Here is a 22,589-nt window from a genome sequence, read left to right as displayed (position 1 = left end):
GTTCAGCAAGATTTGCTCCCAGGGAAATGTCTATGGGATAGCACTTGTGCGGAGCAATCCTGTCAGGGCCGCATTTAGGTTTGATGAGGCCCTAAGCTACTGAAGGTAATGGGGCCCTTTATATGTCCAGCTGTCCTTTATCAACAACAAATTGTCACTGTTTTTTATGTATTAAATATATGGTATATGGTAATTTATGGACCTAATAGCTATCTAAAGCCATTTGCACATGCAGAATGTAGGCCCCCTATATATAAAAGGTTATTATTGAGATAATAATATGGTGTTCGGAACACCAGAAAGGTGGCATAGAGGTGCTGAATTGTGTGTGTGTAAGCTTTATGCCATTTTTTGTGTGCAATTTGTGGAAGGACAATTCAGAAATGTTTTATTTTGGAGCAGGGCACCACAACATGCTTGGACTCAAGTGCACACTTTGCACTCTCTCTCTCCAGTAGCACTTTCAGTTTTTATACTGCAGAAATGTAAGAAGTAGAAGCAGGGCTTTTACTGAACAGACGATAACTTTCCTTTCCTCTCCTTGCTTAGGGTGGACCTTTTGGAAACTAGAAGATCTCTGAAAAGTGAAGGAGATGTTGTCCTCATGGCATGGCATTGGAGAGCTTTCTCTACAGAGCCATCTAGATTGCTTTGGTAAGCTGTTTATTTATTATTTACTTCTTTATTCATTATATATATATAGGCCACCTTTTTTCTTCCAAGGAGCTCAAGGTACAGTCATACCTGGGGTTACAGGCGCTTCAGGTTGCGTGTTTTCGGGTCACGCACCATGCCGAACTCAGAAGTACCAGAATGGGTTACTTCCGGGTTTCGGTGCTCGCGCATGCGCAGAAGCGCTAAATCGTGCTTTGCACATGCGCAGAAGCACCAAATCGCAACCCACGCGTGCACAGATGTGGCGCTGCGAGTTGCGAATGCTGTGGGTTGCGAACGTGCCTCCTGCATGGATCACGTTCACAACCCGAGCGTCCACTGTACAGTTACATACATACGCTTCAGGTTACATACGCTTCAGGTTACAGCCTCCGCTAACCCAGAAATAGTGCTTCAGGTTAAGAACTTTGCTTCAGGATGAGAACAGAAATCGTGTGGCGGCAGCGGGAGGCCCCATTAGCTAAAGTGGTGCTTCAGGTTAAGAACAGTTTCAGGTTAAGAACGGATCTCTGGAACGAATTAAGTACTTAACCTGAGGTACCACTGTACATGGTTCTACTCCTTCCCATTTCACCCTCCCAACAACCCGGTGAGGTAGGTTATGCTAAGAGATGGTGACTGGCTCCAAGGTCACCCAGTGAGTTTCATGGCTGAGAGGGGATTCAAATCCTGTGCTTTGCCAGGTCCTTGTCCAACCTTCTTAATTATTATGCCACACTTGCAATATTCACAGGAATTGAAGCGTTCTGCCTTGATCCAAAGAGTGCGTGCTGCAAATGAGTTTCCCTCTATGGAATTCAGGAACATAAGAAAAGCTCTGTTGGCTCAGAACAAAAGCCCACCCCAGTCTAGCTAACATCCTTTTCTCACAGTGGCCAATCAGATGTTGTTGGTGAATAATTGGAATGATCAATATATATAAATATTTTGCTATCCTGAAGGAGTAACTGTTTGTGTGGTGTTGTGAGAAGGGTTGTTAGCCTGGTGTATATCCAAATGTGAAGTACTTTGCAGCAAATGAACTTATTATCAGAATTGAGGTTTGAATAGAAGCTAACTTTGATCTCGCAGCCAGAAAATTATATTATAAATGTTTCCTAAGAAATAAACTGATTACATGCTAGCCGACCATGATTAAACTCCTAAATGTTGAAGGTTGGAAAAAACTCTCAATAAAAACCCTCACTAATAACCAAGAACTGTTAAAAAAAATGTTTCAAAGAAGAGTCAAGCTTAACTGTGGAAAATCGGATCAGGTCACCCGCAGAGCAGGACCATTTCTTTACCACAGTTCTGAGTATCTTCTGATGGTATGACCCATCTTGGAAAACACATTGGCTTGCTCTATTAAAAGCATCTCAGTGCACACACACACACACACACACACACACACACACACACACTGAACACTTTTGGTCATCTCTGGTTATTTTCTATAAAAAACAAAACAAGCCAAGCAGAGCATAAATAGTAGGGAACTTTCTTTAGCCCAACAGGCTAATGATTGCAGATTTTACCATTGTACAGTAGGCTAGTTTACACACACACAGGTACATGCCCCACACTGCCCTCAATCCTAACACGCAAGATGATGATGGTGGTGATGATGATAATTTATTTTTTATACCCCACCCATCTGGCTGGGGGCTCTCAACAGAATATTAAAAACACGACAAAACATCAAAGTGTTGGTGCTGACCTTTAAAGCCCTAAACAGCCTCGGTCCAGTATACCTGAAGGAGCGTCTCCACCTCCATCGTTCTGCCTGGATGCTGAGGTCCAGCACCAAGGGCCTTCTGGCGGTTCCTTCGCTATGTTTAATAATAATAATAATAATAATAATAATAATAATAATAATAATAATAATTTATTATTTATACCCCACCCATCTGGCTGGGTTTCCCCAGCCACTCTGGGCGGCTTCCAGCAAAACACCAAAATACAATAACCTATTAAACATTAAAAGCTTCCCTAAACAGGGCTGTCTTCAGATGTCTTCTAAAAGTTTGATAGTTATTTTTCTCTTTGACATCTGGTGGGAGGGTGTTCCACAGGGTGGGTGCCACTACTGAGAAGGCCCTCTGCCTGGTTCCTTGTAACTTGGCTTCTTGTAGCGAGGGAACCGCCAGAAGCCCCTTGGTGCTGTTATGCCAAGATAACAGCACTAAAAGAACAAAAGGTGCAGATTTTGGAATCCAAGTTAAGGGTGCCAATTTAAGAAAACAAGCAAAATTCAAAGTAGCTAATGTTCTACTTTTGATTCTCAGAAGCAAATAACTTTTCAAGGTACTCTCATTGCACAGAACTCGGGCGTTACAGTTTTTCTTCCTGAATATTGCCAGCCTCTGAAATCGTACTGTTTTTCTTCAGGGCAGATACTGGGACCCTGTGGAAAATAAGCTGGTGTTATAATGCTCTGTAGAAAGAAGAAATTTGTAGGTATGTAATCCGTTCAATATGTTTGTGCGTGTGGTATAAGAAACTGTATAGTTGTCAGCAGAAGAAATGTGACTGAAATTACGTATTGCCAGTGCTTTTTTTCCTGGGGGTACGCATACTCCTAAACATTTTGTGAATCATTGTACTTTTATCCATTTACTGTATTTATTTTCCCTGATTTGAACTATAAAATGGTGATTTTATTGAGTCAAAATGAGAGTACCCCTAAACATTTTTGTAAGAAAAAAAAACCCACTGCATATTGCTAAGATCATGAATAAGAGGCCTGTGACTCTGTGACTTGCACTGGCATGCTTTTGAACGCTAGGTTGGCAGGAGCTGGGAGAGAGCAACAGGAGCTCACTCCGTTGATGGGCGGGGTATAAATAATAAATAATTTATTATTATTATTATTATTATTATTATGCATTTATTTACATTTTATACATTTTTTAATTTTGACAAACTAATAAGAATAAATAAATAAGAATAAAAATGTGCACCCCACCACCGAGACCATTCCATTGTAGCTATCCAACCTCCCAAAATTCCAACACCTCTTGTGATGGTTTGATCCCTTTCCGTTTTAACAGTACAAATTCTACAAATTCTCCTCAAAATCATTTCTCCTGTGTATTCCCTGTCTTACCTTAATAGCGCATGTTAATTTATCGGGTGGCGCTGTGATCTAAACCACTGAGCCTAGGGCTTGCCGATCGGAAGGTTGGCAGTTCGAATCCCTGCAAAGGGGTGAGCTCCCGTTGCTCGGTCCCTGCTCCTGCCAACTCAGCAGTTTGAAAGCATGTCAAAGTGCAAGTAGATAAATAGGTACCGCTCTGGCGGGAAGGTAAACGGCATTTCCATGCGCTGCTCTGGTTCGCCAGAAACGGCTTAGTCATGCTGGCCACATGACCCAGAAAAACTGTCTGCGGACAAACGTCAGCTCCCTTGGCCAGTAAAGCGAGATGAGCGCCGCAACCCCAGAGCTATTCGTGACTGGACTTAAATGTCAGGGGTCCTTTACCTTTACCTTTACAGTGGTACCTCAGGTTACATACGTTTCAGGTTACATATGCTTCAGGTTACAGACTCCGCTAACCCAGAAATAGTGCTTCAGGTTAAGAACTTTGCTTCAGGATGAGAACAGAAATTGTGCTCCAGCGGTGCGGCAGCAGCAGGAAGCCCCATTAGCTAAAGTGGTGCTTCAGGTTAAGAACAGTTTCAGGTTAAGTATGGACCTCTGGAATGAATTAAATACTTAACCCGAGGTACCACTGTAATTTATCATTAATAGCTATGTCCTACACCTCTTTATACCATTCTTCCATTTTATATTCTGCTTGCCCCTTCCACTTCCTCGCTGTAATAATTCGTGCAGCTGTCAATAAATTTGTGAGCAAGTCCTTCCTAGCCTGCGAACCTTCCACCCCATCAAAACCCCACTTATGGAGAAGGGCCGTTTCTGTAGTGGTGCCTAGTCTGTAGGATGTTCTCCCACATCCCATAATAAAGCTGGTGCTGACAGTGATGTTTTCTCAGTGCCAACTAAAAACACAGAGGCAACATCATTGTTAGCACCTGCCTTCTAGTGAGACCATCAGTCCTGAGCATTGGGGCAGATAGGAACTGTAGTCCGATGAATATAAAGGGCCACAGGTTCCGATCTCCGCTTCTGTCTCTGTGACAATGGAAGGCAGGAATGGTGGACAAAACTACAAGTAAATAAACTCTGACCAGGGTTGATGGTACCACATGGTTCCCTTGAGCAACAGCCTATTAGAGTCCAAGGCTAATGCCTTCATTTGGCCTCAAAGAAGAAGAAGAATTTGGATTTGATATCCCACTTTATCACTACCCGAAGGAGTCTCAAAGCGGCTAATATTCTCCTTTCCCTTCCTCCCCCACAACAAACACTCTGTGAGGTGAGTGGGGCTGAGAGACTTCAGAGAAGTGTGACTGGCCCAAGGTCACCCAGCAGCTGCAGGTGGAGGAGCAGGGAAGCGAACCCAGTTCACCAGATTACGAGTCTACCACTCTTAACCACTACACCACACTGGCTCCACAAAGCATGTTGAAGCCAGAACATCTTAAACATGGAAAAAGGTCGTGCTCAGAGTTGATGGGAGTTTAAGTCCAATCACATCTGGAGGGCCACAGGTTAAAAGTGGTGATCATTTTGTTATAAAATTCAATATTTATTATAACATCCAATGCAATTAAATGTTTCAAAAATTATATGACTACCACTATTTATATATTCTGGCTGTGCTGAAATTATCAGCCACAAACCCAGTCTCTCGGAGGTTATTTCATCTAGACATTCATTTTCAACTTGTGAAATTATCTCCCATGTCCTTCAGACCTTTCACCACAATGTTTCTTGCCACAAGTTTGGCAAGATGTGTGTGTGTGTGTGTGTGTGTGTGTTTCTTGTCCCACTCATAGTTTTAGGTTTCATTTCTTTACATTTCCCTTTATCTTCTTTACTGCAGATCTCCTGGTGCACATGAGAAATAAAAACTGAAACTATTTTTGCAGAGCAATTTGAGTTTTTAAATTAGCCTTCCCAAACCTTCCCAAACCAAGTGCCCTTCAGTCGCAGTGGACTACAACTCCCATCAGTGCCAGCCAGCATGGAACTGGTTGAGGTTGATGGTTGAGGTTGAGTGGCAGCCCAGCAACCGACAAAGTTATTTAAAAGGAAGGAAGGATGGAAGAATAGGAAACAATAAGAAAACTTTTCTTTACAGAAACTGTACTCTGGTTTGCCTTCTTATGCTTTCATGGGTTTTAATTTTTCAGAGGAGAAGCGGAGAGTGAAAGCCAATAATCGTGAATATAATGAAAAATTTCAGTATGCAGTAAGTACAGTGTTTTGATAGTGGAAACATCCACCAGTCAGTGGTTTCCAATTAGCTAAGTATTGCAGACTCCCTGTTTTTCAAGCTACTTTTGAAAATGTTGATATCTCTATGGTAGCTTTTGTTATGTGCAGTGCTTTTTTTCCTGGGGGGTATGCAGGGGTACGCATACCCCTAAACATTTTGTGAATCTTTGCCTTTTGTCCATTTGCATGTTCAGACCTTTAAACCTCCCCCTTAAATAAATTCAGACAAGACTCAAATTTTGGTTTGGTTTTTGGCGGAATTTAGGCCACAACTTTATTGATTACAGAAAGTGACTGGTTGCATAGGCTCTGGTTCGACTAGCTCCCTGCCATGCAGGTAGCACTGATCCAGGGTTCCATCATAGGTCAGCCAAGGGTGAACACCTGGATAAGCAGAAAGCCAGAAACAGGCTATCTCCGCCACCCAAATGCCCCCCTGGACTCTGGCATGGGCAAAACCCCTTCACAGGGGTTGACCAAACCATCGAGTCCCTGGGTTCCTTTAACAGAATACCCTTCACATAGGGATGGCAGGAGCATTCTCCCATCCCCATCACCTGAACCAGAGCCTATCCGCAACGTTACAAGTTGTGACGATTTGCTACGCGGCAGGCGAAACCCAAATGGTAACAGCCAATCAGCAAAGTGGGGAAAATTACTGCTGTGACCCTGTCCCAATGACAGACGACACACGACGGCATAGCAAGGTCAAGCACACAGCCCTAAAAATAGGGAGAGGGGGCGGGTGTTCCGAATGCACGCGCCGAAAGAGGAAGCTCTGGGTCACGTGCATGGGCATAAATAGGTCCCTCAAACTGTTTGGACTACATCCCATTGGCCAGATTGCACCCAGCTTCAAGGGACCTACCAATTGGGTGTTGTCGCTATCCAATCTTACCTACCCACAACGCAGGGTTTGGTTGCTAGGTCTCACCACAACACGTGCCCTCTTTAAGGGAGGACCCGATTTACTGTATTAATTTTCCCTGATTTGAACAATAAAATGGTGATTTTCCTGAGCCAAAATGAGAGTACCCCTAAACATTTTTTTAAAGGAAAAAAGCACGAGTTATGTGCATGGTGCCACGGACCTTCTGAGTGGGTTATCCAGATCCCCTGGGGTCCGTGGACCACCAGTTGGGAACTGCAGCATTAATGGTTCTGTTTTTATTTGAGTTTTGTGACTGGACTGGCCAGACATTTTAAGAGTCAAGGCATTTTTTAGAATTAGTCTAGTGTTTCTTACTTGATTGAAAATCTTGTAGGCTGAAGGTGAACTGCTAAGGTCAGCTAGCTTTTCTGCTGAAACCCCCCCCCCCCTTTTGCTGATCAAAAGTATCATAGAATTGTAGAGGTGGAAGGGACCCTGAGAATCATCTAGAACCATGGTTCATAATATGGGGTAATTTTATTTTTAAGAGGGGCAGTTCAAGAATGAAGGAGCGTCTCCACCCCTATCATCCAGCTCGGACACTGAGGTCCAGTGCCGAGGGCCTTCTGGCGGTTCCCTCATTGCGAGAAGTGAGGTTACAGGGAACCAGGCAGAGGGCCTTCTCGGTGGTGGCACCTGCCCTGTGGAACACCCTCCCATCAGATGTCAAAGAGATAAAAAACTACCTGACATTTAGAAGACATCTGAAGGCGGCCCTGTTCAGGGAAGCTTTTAATGTGTGGCATTTTAATGTATTTTTAATCTTTGTTGGAAGCCGCCCAGAGTGGCTGGGGAAACCCAGCCAGATGGGCAGGGTACAAATAAATTATTATTATTATTATTATTATTATTATTATTAGGAGTTCACTTTTTGAATAATAAGAATTATATGTCATGGGGTGTGGGGGCATCAGGATTTTAGAGATGCGTAGGTGGGGCATGGCCAAAAAAAGTTGGGAACCACTGATCTAGAACAACAGGAATATGTAGCTGTCCCACACAGGGATTGAAGCTGCAACCAGGGGGAGATAACCAGGGCATGTACCACTTTCTCCAAAGCCTTGAATAAATTTATAAACTTCTGTCATCTCACCTCTTAACTCACTTTTCCTCTGAACTAAGAAGTCTCAAGTGCTGCAACCTCTTTTCAAAGGGAAGTTCTTCAAGTTTAGTAAGGCATATGTACACAACACTTCAGGGAAAAACCACAAACCCGGCCTCTCGGAAGTTATTTCATCTTAGACGTTCATTCTCTAGACGAGAATCCTGAAAACGGAATCTATTCCCTGTAACAGTGTATTTTATTTATTCACTTCTCTCTTTAAAAGTCATGTTGGCTACCTGTGCCTGTTCCCATCAGGGGTGTGCAGTCATACTGAGGTGAGAGGATGAGTTAAATCCTGCTCTGCTCATCAGGATTCAAAAGCAGTTCCTAGCAGTTCGAAAGCACACCAGTGCAAGTAGATAAATAGGTACCACTGTGATGGGAAGGTACGGTAAATAGCGTTTCCATGTGCTCTGGCTTCTGTCACAGTGTTCTGTTGCGCCAGAAGCGGTTTAGTCGTGCTGGCCACATGACCCGGAAACTGTCTGTGGACAAATGCCAGCTCCCTTGGCCTGAAAGCAAGATGATTGTATGATGATCCTGTATATCTGAAGGAGCGTCTCCACCCCTATCGTTCAGCCCGGACACTGAAATCCAGCGCCAAGGGCCTTCTGGCAGTTCCCTCATTGTGAGAAGTGAGGTTACAGGGAACCAGACAGAGGGTCTTCTCGGTAGTGGCGCCCACCCTGTGGAACGCCCTCACTTCAGATGTGAGGGAAATAAGCAGCTATCTTTTTTTTTAAAAGACATCTGAAGGCAGCCCTGTTCAGGGAAGTTTTTAATATTTAATGCTCTACTGTTTTTAACACTTGTTTGGGAGCCGCCCAGAGTGGCTGGGGAAACTCAGCCAGATGGACGGGGTATAAATAATAAATTATTATTATATTATTATTATGAGCGCTGCACCCCATAGTTGCCTTTTACTAGACTTAACTGTCCAGGGGTCCTTTACCTATTATTCATTACATTTGCACCCCAACTTCCTTTAACGAGCTTGCAGCAACCCAATATACAGCCCCCTCCTGCCCCATGACCTAGTTTGTAACTGGGAGCAGTGGCGTAGCGTGGGTTGTCAGCACCTGGCAAAGGCAAGTAATTTGTGCCCCCTAACCCGTGGATTTGCGCCCCCTAACCCTAACCCCCAGATGTTGCGCCCGGTGCGGCCGCCCCCCCCGCCCCCCCACGCTACGCCACTGACTGGGAGACACCAATGTATCCAGTAAGCTTCATCGTTGAGTGAGGATTGGAACGAAGTCCATAGAGTTTGAAGTCTGTTATGCAACACGCCATACCAGGCAGCTTGTAAAACCGGTTCATGCAACATCACTACATTCTCATTAAAAGACCAGATGTCCTAAAGGAAATTAAATCACTGTGCCGACTCTGAAGACAGGGGCTACTCTGAGCACGTATAACATGTGCAGATTTCTTTGTACTATCGCTTGAGCCAGTGCCAGATTTCCGCGTTTGTTCCCGACAAATCCCGAAGTGAGTCTGTAAGGCCAATTATCTCTGCACTTTGCTAGGTCTAGACATTTATTTCGGCTGCGGAAGCTTTGCGTAACCTTAAGTCCAACTGTTGATCATGGATATAGTCTTTTTAATTTCCTAAAAGTGCTTTAGATTATTTAGATGAGAAACAGCATCAAGATAGTCTAGTCTGAAAGTAGTGGTTGGGTGGATTTATTATGAGCTACCAGGGAGTAGAGGGTGGGGTGGGGCCACTAGATTTGGCTTTGGGATATATTTTCCTGATAAAAATCTGTTATTGGTTACATTTAGATCCCCTTCATCTTTGACAAGAGTGGCTCAAATCAGTGCAGCACATAGACTAGGCAAGGGATAAAAGTGACAGCAGGTGGAATGCGTATGCCAAGATGCTGATGCAACAAGCAATGTGCCTCCTTGGGACTGAAGATCTGAGCAGGCTCAGTTTTATCACATCAAGCGAGAGGAGTCCCTGGACTGGGCAAACAAACAGCCACTCCTCCAAGGGGTTTGAGTCTAAGTCAGGGGTAGGCAAACTAAGGCCTGGAGCTGGATGTGGCCCAATCGCCTTCTAAATCCAGCCTATGGACGGTCCAGGAATCAGCGTGTTTTTACATGAGTAGAATGTGTCCTTTTATTTAAAATGCATCTCTGGGTTATTTGTGGGGCCTGCCTGGTGTTTTTACGTGAGTAGAATGTGTGCTTTTATTTAAAATGCATCTCTGGGTTATTTTGGGGGCATAGGAATTCGTTCATTTCCCCCCAAAAAATATGGTCTGGCCCCCCACAAGGTCTGAGGGACAGTGGACTGGCCCCCTGCTGAAAAAGATTGTTGACCCCTGGTCTAAGCTGTCAGTGCTGGCTCAACATACCTTCTAAGTGTCCCTACTTTCTTTTCTTCTTCTTTTAAAAATATTTTTATTTGATTTTAAAAAGAAATAAATACACAACAAATTCAGCTGCAAATCCATATAAAGAGATTGCTCTGAATCTCAAGACTCCCCCACCCCAATCCCTTCTGTGGGTCCTAATATCAACATTTACAACTGCATATCTTTCCATTAGCCACGTTTTTTTATCCATCCGAGATATCCATAATTTTTGTTACCTTGCAAGTGAGATTAGATTCCTGCTAATGCTTTCATCTGCTTACAATGGTCTCCTAAATAAATTATAATTTTCCCCCATTCTCTTTTTAAAGTTCTTGTCTTCTTGGTTCCTGAGCTTTCCAGTTAACTTTGAGATTTCAGCATAGTCCATCAACTTGGTTTGCTATTCTTTCTTGGTCGGGATAGTTTCTTCTTTCCATCTCTGGGCTAAAGTGTCCCTATTTTCCAGGGACGTCCCAGATTTACAGAAGCCACCCCGGTTTCTAATTTGATCCTGGGATATCCTGCTTTTCCTTGTTGTTGTTGTTGTTTAGTTGTGTCCGACTCTTCGTGACCCCATGGACCAGAGCACTCCTGTCTTCCACTGCCTCCTGCAGTTTGGTCAAACTCATGTTGGTAGCTTCGAGAACACTGTCCAACCATCTCGTCCTCTGTAGTCCGATTCTCCTTGTGCCCTCATACTTTCCCAACATCAGGGTCTTTTCCAGGAAGTCTTCTCTTCTCATGAGGTGGCCAAAGTATTGGAGCCTCAGCTTCAGGATCTGTCCTTCCCGTGAGCACTCGGGGCTGATTTCCTTCAGAATGGATAGGTTTGATCTTCTTGCAGTCCATGGGACTCTCAAGAGTCTCCTCCAGCACCATAATTCAAAAGCATCAATTCTTCGGTGATCAGCCTTCTTCATGGTCCATCTCTCACTTCCATACATCACTACTGGGAAAACCATAGCTTTAACTATATGGACCTTGGTCGGCAAAGTGATGTCTCTGCTTTTTAAGATGCTGTCTAGGTTTGTTTTTCCTTAGGACACCCCTATTTTCATCGGAGAAATTTTGGAGGGTATGCACACAGCTTGTTGTCAAGCACCTTCTATGAGGGCAGAGGCTTGCCAACAGGAGGAAAGGAGGCGGCTTTAGCAAAGGAAGGGTCTGGTGATACAGGAATCGGGCTTTCTTCTGACAATTGACCTCTGGTATCTGGGGGAAATAATGCTGGACTCGTAATTAGGGATGTTGGAGAGCTCTGTGGGAAACAGAAGCAGAAATTGCCACAATTCACATGTTTGTCTGAGAAATGGAAATCAAACAAGAGAATACAAGCAGTTTCTGCTACTGTTCCTACCCCCCCCCCAATTTTTATCAGAACCACAGCAGGAGGGGGACATTTAACCCTTCCCTATATTGTGGCAGTCTTGACACTAGCTGTTAAGGGACTTTATAAATGATGATGATGATAATGATGATTAAAGTTTATATATTATATATTTTGTAAATTTTGTATTGCTCAGTGCTTTGGCTTTTTATATGCAAAATAGTAAATGCATAAATTAAGAATTACATTTTTATTATGTTTATCGTTAAGTCTATAACCATTAGCCAGTTGCCAAACTTTGGTGCAGAATCATAAAAATTGTAGAGTTGGATGAGGGTACATTTTCTGACTTATCTGTTTAATGTATACATTTTTTGCTCTCCCGTGTTAATAAGTTTTAAATCTCCAACACCCCTATTCTTGCGTATTTTTCAGAACAATCGCATCCAAACATCCAAGTACAACGTTCTGACCTTTTTGCCTATCAACTTGTTTGAGCAGTTCAAGCGGGTTGCCAACGCCTATTTCGTGTTCCTCCTGATTTTACAGGTTATATTAAATATCTGTTTTTATTTCAAAGGCAAATTTAATGGCAATGGTTATAAAAGAGAAAACTGTGTACAGTTGTACCTCGGCTCCCAAACGCCTTGGGAGTCGAACGTTCCAAATCCTGACTGAACGATCAAAAACCGGAAGTGAGTGTTCTGGTTTTCTAATGTTCTTTTGGAAGCCGGACGTCTGACGGGGCTTCCGTGGCTTCTGATTGGCTGCAGGAGCTTTCTGCAGCCAATCAGAAGCTGCACTTTGGAAGTCGAACGTTTCGGAAGTTTAATGGATTCTGTTCAACTTCCAAGGTACTACTGTATATTATTATGTGCCACCCTGATCTTTGAGTGATGAGACTCTGAGTGAAGAGCAGGGGTCCCCAAACTTGGGTCTCCCTCTGTTTTCGGACTACAACTCCCATCATCCCTAGCTAGCAGGACCAGTGGTCAGGGATGATGGGAATTGTAGTCTAAAAAAAACAGTGGGAGACCCAAGTTTGGGAAACACTGCTCCAGAGGTTCCAATTCCTTATCCAGGGTTCAGTTTCCTTGGAATGAAGGTCAGCGGAGACTGGTGTCTTCAGTACATACGGTTTTATTAACAACCTGAGGGTGGAGGGGCTTACAGCATTAACACCCCAAAAGACCTTGTGTCTCCGTTAGTCACAGCTTAGGATCCAGCACAGAACAAGACATATCTCTCTGTCCCCAACTTCCAGCCTGCCTCTTCCATCCCACTCCCACATCTCGCTATGCCAAACTTTGGCCTATTGCTCTCCATCACTTACCTGTGGCTATTGCAACCTAGCTCACTCTTTTAGATGCTGATGATCCCCCAAAGGGCCCGAGTATTGTAGTTTGTTGAGGGTGCTGGGAATTGTAGCTCTGTGAGGTGATCAATTGCGTGCCAAGGCACCCAAGCCAAGTTCCCAGGAAAACAATAAATCACATTGACACAGAGTATTTTGGTTTGTGGGTTCAAATAGGCCACAACTTCATTGGTTACAGATGTTGAGTGGTTTGGCTTAGGTGTTGCGGTGAAGCCAGGCTATATCTTGACTCCTGCCTGTCTACAGGGAGTCCACTTAAGGGTAAACCACCAATAGGGGGTGTCCTATGAGTTACATCAAATAGGGGCACCCTGAGGGGTTCCCCGTTGGGGTAGTGGCATGGCCCTAACCCATGTCCAGGCTTCGGAAAGTATTCACACCCCAGATGCCTCTAACAGGATACCCTTACTGAGGAGGGGCAGGCGAGGCAACAACCTCCCCTCCAACCAAACAAAGGCTCACCCAGTGCCTAACCTCACAAAAGTCTAACCTCCACCCCCATCATTCTGCCCAGACTCTGAGGTCCAGCGCCGAGGGCCTTCTGGCGGTTCCCTCATTGCGAGAAGCAAAGCTACAGGGAACCAGGCAAAGGGCCTTCTCGGTAGTGGCGCCCTCCCTGTGGAATGCCCTCCCACCAGATTTCAAAAGAGATAAACAACTACCTGACATTCAGAAGACATCTGAAGGCAGCCCTGTTCAGGGAAGTTTTTAATGCATGACATTTTAGTGTATTTTTGGTCTTTGTTGGAAGCCGCCCAGAGTGGCTAGGGAAACACAGCCAGATGGGCGGGGTACAAATAATAAGTTATTATTATTATTATTATAAAAGTTGTGATGATTGCTCCTAGGTAGGTGAAAACCAAATGGCCGGTGCCAATTTGCCAAGTGGAAAAAATTCCTACCCGGCCCCAACAACATGGCGACCGACTATTGCCATAGCAAGGTCATACCAGAGCAAAGCATGAAAAGAGGGTGGGTGGGTGGGTAGGGTGATCTGGTGAAGGGGCGACAAAGAGGGTGCCGGCCGGCCGTCTCACCATTAAATGGCCTGCGGCCAAACCCACCCAGGCAGCAGATTAGCTAGGGCTGTCCGCAGCACAGATGACATAGCCAGCTGTGATGTGAGGTAAGGGGAGGCCGCACACCTCCACCCCTACGCCGGAAAACTGTTGAGGCTCAGTTGACTGGGTGCAATGCCGCCCACCGGATAAAAGGTGAACGGACCTAAAGTACCCATTATTCTTCTGGGTGTGTGGTGCGCTTTAAATGTACGGTATGTACACAGGCTCACTCTCTAGGTGAAAATTGGCATTTCACCAATTTCTATGAATTGGTGAATTCATAGAATTCTATGATTTCTTTGAAACTATAGGAGGCTTTCTTAATATTACTTGTCCTCACGTAAAAAACCCTTTAATCATTCTCTTACAGTTGATTCCAGATGTATCCTCCTTATCATGGTTTGCTACCATTGTTCCTTTAGCGCTGGTTTTAACCATTACAGCTGTCAAAGATGCCACAGACGACTACGTAAGTCTTTGCAGTAATTTACTGGTGCCCCCCTCTTTTTGTATTGCATGCACTATCACAAGATGGCTGCCTAAAAGGTATAGCACCTCTGTATCCATACCCTAACCATTGTATACTGATTTTGACAGTGGGATTCACAGCAAGGTTTTAGTTTGCAATGTTATGCGGTCTTTCTCCCCTCTGTGTCTTTTTATTTTAAGAAGAGTGAAAATCTCAAAAATGTTCTGCTTTTGCACAAAAAAAAGATACTGATGAAAAAACGGTTATGACATATCATAGAGTATGTTTCCCTCCTGACATATTTTTTCATTGGGCAGTTGGGATGATTTGTGCTCCTGATGCTGTCAGGATCCTGCCCTCAATATTGTTTCTGCAAATGTTTTGGGGGCAGTCAGACTGCTTCACTTTCAGTCAGTAGGCATCTTGTAACTTCTTGCTGAAATCCGGTAACTTGTGTGTGTGTGTGTCTGTCTGTGTGTGTGTTTCAAATTACAGTTTTACAATCACATATCCAACATACAACCTTTGCGGGTCCTATTGTTAATCATTTCCTCCTGCATCTCTTATAATAATCCAAATCTTTTACATCTCCATTATGTCCAAAAAAATCACCATTAAACTACAAGCATTTAATGTAACTTCTTATGCTGTAAATGTTGTGGTTTATTTTTGGCCGGATTTTTTTGTGCTATAGCACCTCCAAAAAACACTACTATGGTAGCATTGCAGAACAAAGTAAAGCAGAATAAATCTACCACAAACGTACTACTGTTGTGTAAAGAACATGTTGCAGAATACACCCACAATGAAAGACCAGTCTGGTCCTTCCTTCCTTCTTACACAAACCCCCTACCAGGGGTGGGGGTGGCTGTGTTGGTCTTTAAAAAAAAAGTGGAATAGGTTATTGTCTCACTTCAAGAAAGGCCGTCTGTAAGGGCTTGTTAAGCTAAATTCAACAGTTTTGATGGATGTAATAATGGAATACTGAATGGTATAGTTTTCGTAAAAGGCCTTCTGCCTGGTTCCCTGTAACCTCACTTCTTGCAGGGAGGGAACTGCCAGAAGGCCCTCAGCGCTGGACCTCAGTGTCCAGCTGAATGATGGGGATGGAGACGCTCCTTCAGGTATACAGGACCAAGGCCGTTTAGGGCTTTAAAGGTCAGCACCAACACTTTGAAATGTGCTCAGAAACATACTGGGAGACAATGTAGGTCTTTCAGGACCAATGTGATATGGTCTCGGCGGCCACTCCTAGTTACCAGTCTAGCTGCCGCATTCTGGATTAGTTGCAGTTTCTGGGTCACCTTCAAAGGTAGCCCCACGTAAAGTACGCTGCAGTAGTACAAGCGAGAGATAACCAGAGCATGTACCACTCTGGCAAGACAGTCTGTGGGTAGGTAGGGTCTCAGCCTGCATACCAGATGGAGCTGGCAGACAGCTGCCCTGGACACAGAATCGACCTGCGCCTCCATGGACAGCTGTGAGTACAAAATGACTCCCAGGCTGCGCACCTGGTCCTTCAGGGGCACAGTTACCGCAAACCACACCCACCTGTCTTGCACCTGATGCCACGAGTGAAATCAGGAATGGGAGAGACAGGCCTACAGTTGCCAATGCACAATTGGGAGCCTTAAAGTGTGCTTCTGATTGTGTGTTGGCAAAGGAGTTTTGCTTTCTCCACGGATCAGCTGAGTGGCGGTCAGAGCAAGCCTGCTGGGATCAGCCAGAATACTGCGTTCACAGAGAACTCAGTAGTGTAGATGAAGTTCAGATGGAGTCAAGAATTACTGACGAAAGAAGAATGACAAATGAAATTAATGGACTATGCAGAATTAGACAAATTAACAGGAAGGATTCGAAACCTGAAGGATCAGAGATTCTTAGAAGACGAGTAAGTATTTGAACTATTTGAAATGCAATTGTAATAAACAGATTACGCTAGTAGGATTGCAAGAAGTTCTGTAAGGAGGATTATTTGAAACATTGCAAGAAAGACTATGATGAGAATTATTAGTTAAGGACAATTAAAAGTAATAGAGAAATTAAGACATGCAGAACAAGCGATAAAGAACGGAAAATCTTCAAAAGTTGCTGACGGAAGTCACAATATTGTGTAAGATAAGAAGTTATGTTAAATGATTGTTGGAAATGATATGTTAAAAAAACCAATACAAATGTGTGTGTGTGTGTGTGTGTGTGTGTGTGTATAGATTAGATAGATAGATAGATAGATAGATAGATAGATAGATAGATGATAGATAGATGATAGATAGATGATAGATAGATAGATGATGGATATGGGTGTGTATGTGTGGGTGTGTATATAAGTTCAGATGGAGTCATAGTCTATAGTAGGTGGGGGTAACCTTTGGTCTTCTGGTTGTTGCTGAATTACAACTCTTAGGCCATTGGCCAAGCTTGCTGGGGCTGGTGGGAGCTGTAGTTCAGCATGTTTCTGGGTTTTGTTTGGAGGGTGTTCTGGTTTTTTGCACCAGGGTAGGAGTTCTGCAAAAACAGGCATTTCATTGGGAGATTTCTCTGGGAGTTTTTGGATGTTGTGAAACAGTTCAGCGGGAGATGAAGAAACTTGAATTCTTCACTGAATCCTCCCCGGGGCTTTGAGGATTCCATTAATAAACATACATCAAATTGAAGCGAGTTAGAGGAAACCATTAAAAGTAAAAAAATCCTTGGTCTTTTTCTTTGCTAGGGCATTTCCAGACAACAGTGGGTAGTGGAAGAAACACACGTTTGGTTTTTAAGAAAATTCTTAAATGTCTTTCTTCTTAAAAAGATCTTGCATCATATTCTGATAATATTTAGTAAGGTTCTAGGGCAGATGAGCAACGTGGAGCTAAAACTGAGGAAGGTGGGGTTATTTTTCTTTCGCATCCACTGGCTTGACTCCAGTGGGAAACAGTTCTGTGGTTTTGCGAAATATTCTCTGGCATTGCAACAGGGCAAACCTTTGATCTTGCAAAGCAATAGAAATGAGGGCCTTGCAGTCAACAACTAAACTGGCGGCTGCTTGAGTGATTAGTGTCTCAATGGTTCATCAGCCTGCATCTGTCCCTCAATTCTTGCTTGCAAGAAGACTCCACATTGTGCCTGAGTAATTCTTGGTTACCTTGTGGGTCCTCCCTCTTTCTTTCTTTCTTTCTTTCTTTCTTTCTTTCTTTCTTTCTTTCTATGGTGCATATCAGGCACCCACTAAAGGAGTCTACTTCAGAGGACGACCTCATCCTTCCTGAAGGGAAACATATGGAACTGGTGCAGGTAACCTTTGCTCTTCCAGATCGTGCTGAACAACAACTTCCACAATCCTTGGGCCTTGGCCATGCTTGCTGAAGTTGATGAGAGCTGTAGTTAAGCAACATCTGGAGGGCCAAAGATTCCCTACACATGATACTGAGGGACAGGTGAGGTTAGGCAACAGTGAGGCAGAACCAGGACTGTTAGGCATTGTGGTACTTCAGCTCCATTTGGCTGCTATTGAGGGCTCAGAGGCAGACATGGAAGTTGAGCCATGCCCAAGCCCAAGAGAGCACTGGCACATGAAGGTTTAGTGTCAGGCTGTAGAGAGTTTGAGGACTGGGCCATTCACAGGGAAACCAAAATGCTTGTTTATAAAGCTATTGTACTACCAACCTTAGGGACGCAGGTGGCGCTGTGGGTTAAAGCCTCAGTGCCTAGGACTTGCCGATCGAAAGGTCGACGGTTCGAATCCCTGCGGCGGGGTGCGCTCCCGCTGCTTGGTCCCAGCGCCTGCCAACCTAGCAGTTCGAAAGCACCTCCGGGTGCAAGTAGATAAATAGGGACCGCTTACCAGCGGGAAGGTAAACGGCGTTTCCGTGTGCAGCTCTGGCTCGCCAGAGCAGCGATGTCACGCTGGCCACGTGACCCGGAAGTGTCTCCGGACAGCGCTGGCCCCTGGCCTCTTAAGTGAGATGGGCGCACAACCCCAGAGTCTGTCAAGACTGGCCCGTACGGGCAGGGGTACCTTTACCTTTACCTTTACTACCAACCTTACTGTATGCTTGTGAAACATGGACCACTTATAAACACCATCTGCAACTCCTCGAAAGATTCCATCAACCGTGTCTCCGAACATTTTTATTCATTGCTTGGGAAGACAGGTGAACTAATGCCAGTGTACTGGAAGAAGCAGAGATCACGAGTGTTGAAGCAATGATTCTTCAACATCATCTTCGTTGGACTGGTCATGTTGTGCAGATGCCTGATCATCATCTTCTAAAGCAACTACTCTATTCCGAACTTAAAATACAGAAAGCATAATGCTGGTGATCAACAAAAGAGGTTTAAAGACTCTCTCATGGCAAATCTAAAATAAATGTAGTATAAACACTGAAAACTTGGAAACACTGGCCTGCGAGCGCTCTAATTGGAGAACACCAAAGGTGACATGGGTTTTAAAGACATTCGAATTCAGGACAAAAGGGAGAAACATGCTAAGAGGAAGGCACACTTGGCAAACCCTCACCATGATGAACTCCTGCCTGGAACCCCATGTCCCCACTGTGGAAGGACGTGTGGATCCAGAACTGGCCTCCAGTGTCACTTACGGACTCACTGTTAAAACCATGTTTATGGAAGACAATATTACTCGGCTGCGAGGGATCGCCGAAGCAGCAGCAACAACATCAGGCTGTAGTTAGGTGCTAGAGTGCCTGTCCAAAAGCTAAGACTTCATTCAGAGTAACAAACTACACATGAGGAGTCACACACACTGGGTTCTGCCCAACTCTCTCTCTCTCTCTCTCTCTCTCTCTCTCTCTCTCTCTCTGTGTGTGTGTGTGTGTGTGGCATCTCATGGCAGGAGGAGGTCCGATGGGACTCTCCACAGCCGTGGGGAGGCCTGAGGGGGCCTGCTGTGGCTGTGGGTAGGTCTAGTGGGCCTGTCACAGCTACAGGAGAGCCCCCAGTGGGGCCGGTCACAGGTGTGGGTAGGTCCAGTGGAGCCTGCTGTGGCTCTGGGGTATTGAGAGGTCCCGGCTCCCTCCTTGAATTTTTATTGGGGGACCTCATGTCTCCACCTGCTGGATGGTGCCCTTGTGAGGAGTAGTGCCCTCATGAGTAGACCTTACTCCTTAGCTAGCAAAGATTCCTGATTATTATTGTTTTCTGCATTAGGTGCCCAAATACATCGGCCTGCTTTGGGTACCATGCTCCATGATAGATGAGGCTGACAATTTTTGCCTGGCCTCAGGCAGCAAAAAGCCTTGAACTGGCTCTGAGGATTATTGTTGCTGAAGGTTGACCACAAGCTGGCCAGTTTGACCTCGCTGTATATGCAATTGTTTTAGCTGTTTTTAACATTTGTAAGTGTTTTATATGTGTTTTTGTTATATTGCAAATTGCTTTGGGATGCTTCATGGGAAGTGATTCATAGATGAAATAAATGTGTCTGAAAGTTCAAGTTTAGAAAAGGGAAGCCGCTAGAGTTTGCCCACTCTGGAAACAGCACTTTGGGGAGCAATTTTCTCCCCAGTCTTTTCACATTTAACTTCCTAAAGCTTTAAGTAGCAGCTTTGCAATATATCACGAGGGCAAAAGCCTCTAATTTTCAAGATGGTCCCTAAATTGTGGGACCCCTTCTCCACGGAAGTGCATCTACCATCTTCATTGTACAACTTCTGCCATATTCTGATGACACACCTCTTTACACTTAACGTGTTTTGTGGGCGCACCTTTTTTGGGTATGGGCAATAATTTATATTGTTCTGCTTTGTTTGGAAAGGGTTTACGCATTTTAGAATTGTAATGCTGTTATCTGTGTTTTTAACCCTATTTTCTCTTCCTGTATCTGACCCTGAGATCTTATGGAGAAGTGTGGATAAGAAATATTGCAGATCAATAAACCAATAAAGAACATTCCCACGCAGCTCCTAATTTTGTGCTCCTGAGCTATAGGCTTTTCCGGCATTCTTCCCTTGATGTCGCCTCCTCACTTCAACTCTCAGTCTCACTCATCGCTCAGGAAAGCCCGTAAAGAGACATCTGGAAAACGATTTATATTTGTCCTTACATTTCTGCTCCTGGCTTGCAAAACAGCAATGTGGAAATCTGCAAATGGAACCCCTAGCTAAGTCCATTTTACTTTCCTGTTCCAAGCAACTTGTTTACGTTCTGCTGCAAGTCAACTTCATTTAAAAAACGTAGTCTGGCTGGAACCTAATTGCAGAGTACTGTGTACCACACTTACCTGGGCCTGTTTTTTTCTTCTTCCTTTTAACCCTTTGCAGTTTCGCCACAAAAGTGACAACCAGGTGAACAACCGGCAGGCTCAAGTACTCATTGATGGCAAGTAAGAAGCACGCCTTTATAATTTTCCGCATGCAATTATCTCTTGCCAGTAGACAGTTATGGAAATTACTAGGCATTTGTCAAAATGCAGAATCCTGACATTGAAGTATTAAAACAGGGGTGGGGAGTCCCACATGCCTCCCAGTCTCTTCTGCCCTCAGCTGCAGCTTCTTTTCCCAGGCATGTAAAGGTAAAGGTAAAGGTACCCCTGACCATTAGGTCCAGTTGTGACCGACTCTGGGGTTGTGTGCTCATCTCTCTCTATAGGCTGAGGGAGCCGGCGTTTGTCCACAGACAGCTTCTGGGTCATGTGGCCAGCATGACTAAGCCGCTTCTGGTGAACCAGAGCAGCGCACGGAAACGCCATTTACCTTCCCGCTGGAGCGGTACCTATTTATCTTACTTGCACTTGACGTGCTTTCGAACTGCTAGATGGGCAGGAGCAGGGACCGAGCAACGGGAGCTCACCCCATCGCGGGGATTCAAACTGCCGACCTTCCGATCGGCAAGTCCTAGGCTCTGTGGTTGGCACGTACCAACCTGTTGTAGGAAAAACTGCTCCCTTTCCCTTATGGGGTATTCCCAGAGCCCGTATAGAGTCCTTAAGTGGGTTCCCTGTTGGTAGAAGAAAGTAACAGAGGCCAACCAGAGTACTGTATATTGAGAAGCAAATCTGCTAGTAAGCCTGATCTTTATTCAAGGAACTGTTGTGAAAGGGGCCCTCGTACCACACGCAGGAGGGAGGAGAACCCCGAACAATGGTGCACAAGCCCTTATATAGACTTTTGAAATTGCCTACCCTGTAGCCCAAGACCACCACCCCAAAACATCATACATGCATCACAGAGGGAGGTGGTCTACAGCAAAAATCCTGCCTGCCAGGATACCTGATAATGATAACTGATTACATTACCAGGGCAGTCCGGCCATTCTATTGTGATGGTAAATACTTTAGTTCCTGAATGCAGGTCACAGGCTCACCCTATTCATACACAAATACGTCCTTCGGCTGGGGAGGGCGGGAGATAAATAAAATTCAAATTAATTAAATTTAATTAATTTTTTTAAAAAACAAGATTTGATTATTATTATTAAGACAGGATTTGCAAGCAAAAAGACAGTGGGAAGGCTTTCCTCATTTGCCTCCCTTACCGCAGAGGAATATTTGAGGTCATTGGGAGAGTCACAATGGCTCCAGGATTGCTCTCCCATACTATTTCAGACACATGGTTCATATATTTATATATGTGTGCATTTATGAATATTTATGCTATATTTGAGACCTTAAAATTCTTATAGCAAACCCATCCTTTAGGGCTGGAGGAAGGGCCATAGCTCAATGGTAGAGCATCTGTGCTCATGGAGGAGGTTCCAGATTCAGCCCCCATCATCTCCAGGTGGGACTGGGAGAGATCTCCTGCCTGAAGCCCTGGAAAGATGCTGCCAGATAGCGACAAACAATTGATAGGGTAGATGGACCTATGGCCTGACTCAGTATAAAGCAGCTTCCTATGTTACTATTGTTGCCCGGCTGGAATGTGCCCTTGAACTCTGATCAGTAAGTGCAAGTAGCTGCCCAGAGTGGCTGGGGAAACTCAGCCAGATGGGCGGGGTATAAATAAATTATTATTATTAT

General features: G+C 44.5%; 1 protein-coding gene across 1 annotated transcript in view; it reads left to right on the top strand.

Moving 5' to 3' along the window:
• Positions 1-22,589, top strand: part of ATP8B4 (ATPase phospholipid transporting 8B4 (putative)) — a 113,975-nt gene that overhangs the window by 4,227 nt on the left and 87,159 nt on the right. Inside the window, exons 2-7 of the mRNA XM_083712493.1 lie at positions 550-654; positions 3,046-3,114; positions 5,917-5,975; positions 12,160-12,273; positions 14,531-14,629; positions 20,893-20,954. Coding sequence (XP_083568619.1) covers positions 3,087-3,114; positions 5,917-5,975; positions 12,160-12,273; positions 14,531-14,629; positions 20,893-20,954 — 362 coding nt within the window. The 5' untranslated portion in view covers positions 550-654; positions 3,046-3,086. The remainder of the gene's footprint in view (positions 1-549; positions 655-3,045; positions 3,115-5,916; positions 5,976-12,159; positions 12,274-14,530; positions 14,630-20,892; positions 20,955-22,589) is intronic.

Source organism: Podarcis gaigeae, assembly GCF_964106915.1.
Source record: "Podarcis gaigeae genome assembly, chromosome: 14".
In the NCBI taxonomy this organism is placed as follows: domain Eukaryota; kingdom Metazoa; phylum Chordata; class Lepidosauria; order Squamata; family Lacertidae; genus Podarcis; species Podarcis gaigeae.
Note: the sequence above shows the minus strand (reverse complement) of the source record. Positions and strands in the feature narration are given on the sequence as shown.